This window comes from Nansenia antarctica (assembly GCF_963989245.1).
Source record: "Nansenia antarctica genome assembly, chromosome: 1".
Lineage (NCBI taxonomy): Eukaryota > Metazoa > Chordata > Actinopteri > Argentiniformes > Microstomatidae > Nansenia > Nansenia antarctica.
Genome location: NC_137674.1, coordinates 73,685,013 through 73,695,167, shown reverse-complemented (window position 1 = coordinate 73,695,167; position 10,155 = coordinate 73,685,013). Strand labels below are relative to the sequence as shown.

At 43.4% G+C, this 10,155-nt stretch overlaps 1 protein-coding gene across 1 annotated transcript; it reads right to left on the bottom strand.

The window, feature by feature from the left end:
• Positions 1 to 5,845: 5,845 nt before the first annotated feature.
• On the bottom strand, positions 5,846 to 10,155 carry irf8 (interferon regulatory factor 8; the record flags this gene model as incomplete). The annotated part of the gene is made up of 8 exons (XM_080525997.1): positions 5,846 to 6,037; positions 6,253 to 6,368; positions 6,639 to 7,037; positions 7,260 to 7,307; positions 8,367 to 8,472; positions 8,641 to 8,735; positions 9,003 to 9,186; positions 9,979 to 10,155. 8 exons carry the CDS (start codon positions 10,153 to 10,155, stop codon positions 5,846 to 5,848), a joined length of 1,317 nt encoding a protein of 438 aa, XP_080382123.1.

Genomic DNA, 10,155 nt, shown 5'->3' with positions numbered 1-10,155 from the left:
GCTAAAGTAAGACCACTTATAAACCAAAAAGATGCTGAAAAACTGATTCATGCCTTTGTCTCAAGCCGGCTCGATTACTGTAACACACTTTTTACTGGCCTTCCTAAAAAAACGACTGCAAGACTTCAGCTAATTCAAAACTCTGCAGCTCGACTTCTAACTAGAACCAAGAGGAGAGAGCACATTACTCCGGTCCTAGCTACTCTGCACTGGCTGCCAGTAACATGTAGGGTTGATTTTAAGGTCCTCCTCCTTACATACAAAGCCCTTAATGGGCGAGGCCCAAAGTACATTGCTAATTCCCTTGCCAATTATGCACCCTCAAGAACACTAAGATCATCTATCGCAGGTTTATTAGAGGTCCCCAGCAACAGTCAGAAGAAGATCGGGAGCGCAGCCTTTGCCAACTATGCCCCAAAGCTTTGGAACACATTACCTTTAGAGATCAGGGAAGCCAGCTCACTAAATATTTTTAAAAGAAAGCTAAAAACGCACTTCTTCATTATAGCCTTCAACTAGCTTATCTGCACCTGCCCACTGCTCATCTGCCAGCTATTGCACTCCTTTAACTAGCTCATCTGCACCTGCCTACTGCTCATTTGCCAGCTGCTGCACTTTAAATGTTTTATCTATTTATTTCTTATATTTCTACAAGACAGACGACAGTTAGGCTACAAATCCAGTTGGTTAAAATACTGTGATCTGACACTGCCGGATCGACGAGAAAGAGGTGATTGTACGTTGTCAGAAGGTTTGAGTAAGTGCAAAAGAAAGAAACTGCAATGTTGATACTGGATTTTTGGTGCAAGGTCAGCCATGTTTGAACTTGAAAGCCAGTGAGAAGTACAGAAAGACTGTGTAAGGTAGGGAAATGAGAGGGATAGGGAAAGGTATTCTGCTGATGAGATGGATAGCGGTTACTAAGTGTTAAGGCAGAGGTTGTATTTTGTTTCTCTTTTTCTCTTTTTTTATTTATTGTATTTTATCTTTACCTTTTCTTTTACTGTTTCCCCCTGCTTTTATATTCATTCTATGCTATGTTTTATTATATTCACTTCATGTTCTTAGTCCTGTTGTAAAGCACTTTGAGCTGCATTTCTTGTATGAAAGGTGCTATATAAATAAAGCTTTACTTACTTACTTACTTACCGTAAGGCAAACAACATGGGTCTTGAACTGCCTCCAGACTTGGCTAAGCCTTAAACATATAGACATCAACATTCAGTCCATTGAGAAGGCAGAGCTAAATACAGTCCTGAGGCAGTTTTCTGGGTCCATCCGGACAACTAAAGGGGAGCACTACAGCATCAGCAGCTACCTTGGGCTTCGTGCTGGTCTAGTTGAACAGTCCCGTTGCGGAACAATTTTTTCTTGACGGAGCCAAAATAAATGATTAAATAAACAAACAAATAATAATCTGTTGTCACTTATTACTGTTAATTAATAAATTGCGCTGTAGAACTGTTGTATAAAAGCAATATCACACTCGAGGTCGTGTGTTATACTGAATATCAGCACGGCTGTGATTGTCTTCGGTACTCGGCCTGCGGCCTCGTACCTATGACCGAATCACAGCCGTGCTGATATTCAGTATAACACACTCCCTCTTGTGTGATATTGCTTAAATATTGTTATAACTGTTATAGACTTGATAACACTGATTATGTGTAATCTATCAGTCACCTAAGAACCAGAATCCGAATTATTTTAGCGATGGTCTCCCAGAGTCAGTGAGAGGCAGGGGGTTTGTTTGTGAGCCCCTCTACCATGGGGACGAAACTGTTCAGGTGGCACGAGGTTTTGTTCTTTGATAGGTTAGAACTTTTTTCCGGATGGAAGTCTTTGGAAGAGGTGGTGATTGGGATGTGAAGGATCAGCGATGATCTTTCCTGCTCTCTTATTGGTCCTGGAGCGTAACAGGTCCAGGAGGGACTGCAGGGTGCAGCCGATGACACCTTCTCACCTAAGGTTAAAGTATGTGCTAAATGACCATGTCACACTATGATCATCTGTTCAACAGAGGGCTTGTGATGTAGAAGAGACATTAGACATGGCTCAGACAGATCTTATTTGAGGGGTAGACTTGGTTTCCTGTGACAGATTCTGAAAGCTTGCAATAAGTTCCTCTTCCGAGAAATCATGCTGAAGGGTACAATTGATCACACATTACAATATTGTTTATACAGGGTCACTGTACTCGAAGAAATGTGACTCATCTTTGGGTTGAAGGGATCTTGTGATTGTAAGTGAAATTTTTTTTTTTTTTTCGTAGGTTGTCATAGAATCTCCACCCCCCCAGCCCCTTGCCCACAGTGACCTGATCATTCAAATACCCACAGGAATAGTAAGGGGAACTGAGAGTAATGTTTGTGTATATGTGTGTGTGTGTGTGTGTGTGTGTGTGTGTGTGTGTGTGTGTGTGTTTGCGTGTGTGTATGTATGTGCATTCATCACTTGTAAACATTTGTCATGTTAAAGTCATGGCAGCATGTCAGACACATCAGATCAGGGCAGCTCCAACAGCTGTTAGAGAGGAGCGTAGTGAATGTTCGTGAGAAAAGCGTCTTCTCTTTAGGAGAAGTTGAGAATGCTCCTGTACTGTGTGTGAGACGATGTTATCCCTGAGTGGAAAGAAGAGGGGTAATAATAATAATAATAATAATAATAATAATGCATTTTATTTATAGGCACCTTTCAGAGCACTCAAGGACACCTTACAGAGCATCATTTCAAAACAAGCAACAGATTCAAACAGGTTCAAACCGTGATTCAAACAAACAAAACCAACCAAAACAAGACAAAACAAAAGACTTAAAAACAACCATCAATTAAAAATACGCCAGTTTAAAAAGGTGGGTTTTCAGGCAGGATTTGAAGGTGGAAAGAGAATCAGTGTTGCGGGCGGATATCTTGTGGGAGAGAGTTCCTGAGACAGGGGGCAGAGTGACTGAAGGCTCTTAGACCCCATAGTGGTCAGGCGGGCAGAAGGTATAGTGAGTTGATAGGCAGTGGAGGATCGGAGAGTGCGAGAGGGAGTGTAGGTGTGAAGGAGTTCAGAGAGATATGGGGTTGATGTGACGAGGGCGTGGACGAGAATAGCAGTGCTTTTGGGTGTGAGTGACGGGCGGAGACGGTTAATATTGCGGAGGTGGAAGTAGGCAGACCGAGTAATGTTGTTGATGTGAGCTTCAATAGATAGGGTGCTGTCGAGGATGACACCCAGACTCTTAACTTGGGAGGAGGGGGGGCCCTATTCTCTTTCTCCTTTCTCTTCTTCTTATCGGCCTTGTCTTACTCATAGGGGATATCCCCCCCCCACACACACACACTCTCCTCTTGATATCATTTTTACTATCTTAACAAAGGGTTTATTCTCACTCAAGTCACTCTGTCATTCTGATGCCTTCACCTGTGGGATAAGTTCCTCATCCTCTCATAACGAGTGATACTGCCATCATGGAATAGAGAGGTAGCGGAGGTTGGAGTTCTCTGGAAAACATGTCTACCTGCTTTGTGGCCTCTGTCCTCTGAGTAATTAATGAAACTAACTTTCCAAAATGTGTAATCTAGAAATCACCTCATCTTCTTGATTTGAGTTTTTTTCTGGTTGTGTTGTTTCAACTATGGTGTCAAACTTTCTTGACATTGTGATTACGTGAAACTTTTTTCCAAATTTCAGTTTTTCAGTGAGCAATGTGACATTTTTGTAGATTTTATTCAATGTTGATTAGGATCCCCATTAGCTGATGCAAAAAAACATCCGCTACACTTCCTGGGGTCCACACAAAACATAAAGAAGCAACCATTACAAAACATATAACAAAGAAGAAACCATCAACACACAAAACAATAAAAATCTCAGCAATGTCAGCAATGCGCACTAAGATCTAATGTGAACAAACACTTGTTGCTTCAGTCTTTCTTTGAAACTAGCTTTATTTATTGAGTTTTAGAGATATGACCTGGAAGGGAGTTATATTAAATTAATGCTCTATACAGCACTGCACGTTGTTTTGGTCTTTGGAATCGTGTAGTTACCACTGGTGGCATGTCTGATGGGGTATGTGTGTGCATTAGAGCTAAGTGTCAGCTGCCTATGGTAACAGTCAGGGATTTTCAGCACATTCATATTTTAAAAATGTACAAACGAAAGAAGTGATGTTTTTAACCTCTCCTCATCTGCATACATATTTATTTTTTACTTTTTTACAAGCAAGTGGGAGATCATTAGTAAAAATTGAGAAGAGCGGTGGTCCAAGTGAAGGGCCCTGTGGAATCCCACACTGTGTATGTCTTGTATTTAAGAGGCTTCTGTTAAAGAGAACCTTCTGTGTTCTATTAGTCAGGTAGCTTTCTATCCATGCTAAGGCAGATGGAGTAAAACCATAACACTTAAGTTTTCTCAATAGCAAGTTATGATCAATGACATCAAAGGCAGCACTGAACTAGTAGAACTGCTCCTACAATATTGTGTTGGGCAACATTTTTAGCCAATCATCTGTCATTTGAGTGAGGGCAGTGGAGGTTGAGTGTCATTCCTTATAAGCGTGCTGGTAGTTGCTTGTTAAGTTGTTCATGGAGAAATAGCATTGTATCTGGCCAAATAAAGGCAGCACTTTAAGCATTTGTAGGTAGAAGTAGCCTCTTTCCAGGTTTGGGGCACACATTACTGTCAAGACTAAGATTGAAGATGTAGCATATGGGAGTGGCAAATGTAGACATTACACCCTCTGTGACCTAAGGTCACCAATATTATTCAATGGAAAATGATGGAGTCATTGGATGGAAAGCTAAAATATTTATTTCAAAGTTCCTACAATGACAAGAACAATTCACAAAGAGTAAAACAGCCAGAAGCAATCCCAGATAGTAAAACCTATCTATAGAAAATAATCCAAGCAATCATTTTGGCTTTTCATTTCTTATAAGGATACTATAAGCACAGTATTTACAATACTGCATAGAAAAATAAAACTGTTTACAGCATGTCATATGTATCAAAATGTGATGCTTAACTAATGTAGGCTACATGTTGTAATTAAGTAAATATAGCTATAATTCACAAATATTCTTATTCCTATTACATCTACATTACACAGTTGTTCATAAAGTAAAAAAAGTAAATAATACATCCCAATTAAGATCTCTTTATACCTTCATATGTTTTTGTAACATATTGTGTATGGAATATTGGATTGAATATCAATCCATTGTTTAACATTGAAACATGTATTATAAAGGCAGTACAGTAAATCTCACCAAGAAAAAAAGTTTGATATAACACAAAAACACAATCATCAATAGACATAACATTCAAATTTTGGGTGGTATTCATTAAATGTTAGCAAGTTCACCATCTGTTGTTTGAGAACTACGTCAAATATCTATAGTCATACAATTGGTATGTGCTTTATACTTTATATATAATACAGTATAAAACAGTATAAAGCACATACCAATTGTATGACTATATATTAAGACGATAAAACATAAACCATTTTTTCAGAGAAGAGTGTGTGTTTACTGAGATGCTACATTTAATGAATACCCCCTGTGAAACCTTTAGCATCATTTCTATTACCGCTATAAAACCTGTTCCTCTCCTGGCACACGTCTGTCAACAGGCATGCTGAAGACCACCCTGCTGCATCGCTTTGGTTCCTCTCTGTCTCACACTTTGACATGCTCAAGGAGAAGTTGCCCCTATAGACACAGATCTGGGATCAGTTTTACCCCTACCATGCAATCTCCCTACTGTAACTTTAACCTTAAAACATGAGCCTGACCCTATATCAGTTTACTACGGTCAACTTCTAACCCTGCGATGCTCTTACGTGGCCGGTGCTCAGGCGGTGATGGGCATGTTGTCCCTGTAGCAGGCTGTCCTCTGGGGGGCGCTGTAGCCACACAGGTCCTGGTAGATACGGGCCACCTGATCGCTGGCCAGCTCCTCTGACATCTCCAGGGGGGGGCTGGCGTACGGGGAGCGGCGGGTGTTCACTGCCTCCAGCAGCTGGTGACAGTTCATGGCAGTGATCTGAGAGGGAGAGAGGGACATAGTTAGCTTAGCACGTATGCATCAGTCGAGTGGTTGTGTGGATTCGTTTTTTATGCTGTTTTCTTATGCCCATCATTTATGGTGAATGGTAATGAGGGAATGAACTGGATTGTGGTGTGGGAAAAACACAATTGTCAGTGGTACAGGGATTTAAAAAAGAAAGAAACAAACAAACAAAAAAAACTTGTTCTTACCTGGACAATGATGAGTTTGCTCTTGGCAGTACTGAGGTCAGTGAGCTCCTCTCCGAAACACAAGGTCACGGTGGGGTCAGGGGCGGGGAACTGGCCCTCCTGGTACAGCTGGAGAGCTGGGACAAACAGAGCAAACAAACAGGGGTTTACGTTACAGACCTAGGACACTTCACGATCACTTTGATGAAGAGAGTACTCGTTTAACACGACAGGTCTGTACTCCATTTGTTGGTTGGTTTTAGTGTTGTTAGTCTGCCAATATAGATATTAAAGGAAGAGTGACTGGCTTTGATAAAACGTTGGCCTTTTGGACAACCTATGAGAGCTTTATTAGACTTCTCTCTTGATAGCATAGTTTAAAAAAGCTAAAATGATGCCCCTCTCACCTTGGAAGAACCTGGCCGTGTCGAAGATCTTGACCACCGCGTCCCTCTCCAGTTTGGAGGGCCCGGGGCTGTACTGGGGACCCGTCCCCCCTAGCCCGCTCCAGAACACGCGGCTCTGGCACAGCCTCTTGATGAAGACGCCCTCCCGGTTGGCGTGGACCAGCACGCCCCTCTCCAGGTGGCCCAGGAGCTTCCGCGTGACGTGGCGCTGGCGGTCCAGCTCGATGTGCTCGGAGGGGGGGAAGCGGATGGTCGGCAGGCTGTCCGACGAGGCGTAGAGGGCGCTGTGAGCCAGGGCCGGCTGGCCCGGGGAGATGCGGCAGCCCCCGGGGTGAGAGGTCACGACGGTGTTCATCAGCTTCCCGCCGTAGTAGAAGCTGACGATCATCTGTGAGAAGGCTGGGGGCCAGAGGGGAGAGAAGGCACTGGGTTAGCTACTGGTAGTGGATTAGGTGACTTTCCCCCATATAATGTAAACACTGAGACGTTGGAAAGGGGCTACAACAGTCCAATGATCATACTGGATCGTCTCCTATTCAAGCCTACATCTTTAGAAAGGCTGGCAAATATACAATAGTTACTCCTTATGAACATGAATTAAAAGAAAGAAACGAAACATACCTGCACTGAAAGAACCCATTGGTGAGGGGTCTTGATGCACTGGAAAGGCTGTAGAAGAGGGTAGAAACAGATAAGCAAACAAAAAGATGCAGTGACCATGTTTTGAGCTCACTGGTGTTACGTTACGTGACATATTTTTTACAGAGGTCAACAATCAGAATGCTGACAAATCTCATCGTGGGCTCTCATAAAGACTCCATGAACCTAAATGACAGATAAAAAGGTCTCTGACCGAGCGACAATGTCATTATTTGTCATTTGTCATCAGAAAAAAAAAACTCCTCTTTTACCACAGCTGCCTGACCAAGAAAGAATCTCTTTAGTCAGCAAAGTGCTAAAGGAAATTAACCAATCCTCCTCCCTCCCCCAAATCATGAATCAAGTAAACAACCTCCTTTTAGCATCCATAAAGACAGGGTCATGTGAACACTGTGAACACTGAACACAACAATGTGAACACTTTGCACTACTGCTGTTTACAATACTACCTTTTTCTTTGCGCATTGCACATACCTCCTTTGATACAGCCACTACTTATACAGCTGTACATACCATACTGTACATAGCTATCTTAACTGTACATAGCTTATAACTGTATATACCTCTAACTACCGTCTTGCCATAGTGTACCTATCATGTTTTTATATCATGTTTTATATCACTATTTGCACTTCTGGTTAAATGCTAAACTGCATTTTGTTGCCTGGTACTTGTACTCTGCAATGACAACAAAGAATGTAATGTAATCATTACATGAGTCATGTCACAGTGTTTTGCATTGGCGTAGTTACGCAGTTATTTTAAAACAACAATGCTCAGCTCTCACCAAGGAGGAACTTTTGGAACAGTCGCTCAAAACAGATACCCCGATACAGAAGGCACAAACAATACACACAGATTATTATGACCTCTGAAAAAACATGGCACAACTATCGATGCCCTTTGGATGAGAAACAGGCAGGCAGGCAGACAGACAGACAGACAGACAGGCAGGCAGACAGGCAGACAGGCAGGCAGGCAGGCAGGCTGGCAGACAGACAGACAGACACAGACACAGACAGACAGACAGACAGGCAGGCAGGCAGACAGGCAGGCAGGCTCTCTTACCACTAACACTGCCCTGGGTCCAGTATTCTGGACTGGGCTGCATCCTGCTGTCCTCCTGGGGCGAGTGGCTCCTCTTTATGACGGCCAGGTAGTCGTCACTGGAGGACTGCACACACACAGAGAGAGGACAACAGCATCAGCCTCCCAACAACCACACACTGTCCATGCTTTAGATTAGAAAACACAGAGAGAGAGAGAGAGAGAGAGAGAGAGAGAGAGAGAGAGAGAGAGAGAGAGATAGATAGAAGGTTGTGAGAGAGGACCAGCGCCTCACCTCCATGATGAGCTCCTCCAGGTCTGCGGAGCTGCAGTCCATGTCGATCATGTCCCCGGAGGTCCCTGTCATGACCGCTGGGCTGCCCTTACAGACTGGCCAGGGGAAGGAGGACACTGCTGTTAGACCAACATCATTTGTATGGCTAAACACTGGTCATTATTCACTATACGCTGGGATGTCATTTCAAGGTTTACACTGTTGAAGAGAGGCTTTACAGCCCAAAACATTGACTTGTGAGCCAACATTTGCGTCTGCGCATCCGGCGATGTTCTTTCCTACGCTTTTAGAATGTTCTGCCAGTCTGCCACGTCATTCTAGAACCTTGAAATCTGTCAGGGAGGGTCAGGGGTCGGACTCACTCTTCTGTTCCTCCTCGGGGATGATGCGGTACACCTTGTAGGGCTCTGAGATGTCCAGCTGAGACCTGTCTGATACCTCCTCAAAGTCAGGGCTCTTGTTGAGGGCACAGCGCAGCCTGGTCTTCCATGTGGCCGGCTCGGCCTTCTCTCCCTCCTTAAACTTGCCCTTAAACACAGCCCATGCCTGCCAGGAGAGTGAGCACACACACAGAGAACATCAGACCTGCTGTTTCTGTCTGTCAGCGGGGTTGAGGAGATTTCAGAAAAAAGATTGGAAACAACTCTATTCAGGAACCAAAGCTCTGCTTTGAAGGAGATTTTAAAACTGATTTATGGTCAAAACGTGACACTGTCATTACATTAATTTGACCTCATGCTCATATGCCATACACAGCTTAATATAAAAATTGTAGTGAGACAATTTCATCTTATCTATGTTATTGTTGCACCAATACATTTGGTTGCCTAGGCCTACCCACTTGGGCAAATATAAAAAGCCTATGACTTCATTCATGTTATTCACTTTATTAATAAATAAATATATATATATATATATATATATATATATATATATATATATATCTTTGTTGGCCTTGAAGAAGGTGGAGATATCTACTTATGATATTAACACAGACCGCAGGCCTCTACTCTAACTGTAAGTTACTGTACACCCGTTCTATTTGTAGGTTTGCAGCCTATTGCGACGCGGTCTCGCGTATAATTGTAGTATTTTGGCACCTGCCTGTCTCTGTGTGTGTGCTACATGAACCTACAGGAGACACACCTGCCTGCGTCTCTGTGTGTGTGCGTCTCTGTGTGTGCGTCTCTGTGTGTGCGCGTCTCTGTGTGTGTGCGTCTCTGTGTGTGCGCGTCTCTGTGTGTGTGCGTCTCTGTGTGTGTGCGCGTCTCTGTGTGTGTACGTCTCTGTGTGTGTGCGTCTCTGTGTGTGTGCCATATGAAACTACAGTAGACATACCTTGAAAATAGATGCGTCTCTCTCCTGGTCGTAATCCTGCTTTCCAGCGTGTTTCCAGGGGATGCGGAACATGGTGCGGTTGGTCTCGTCCTCCCACAGGAGCCCGGGGTACCCCGCACTGTTGATCTGCTCGATCAGCCACTGCCTCAGCCTCCGACCGCTCGGGTTGACCGCCAT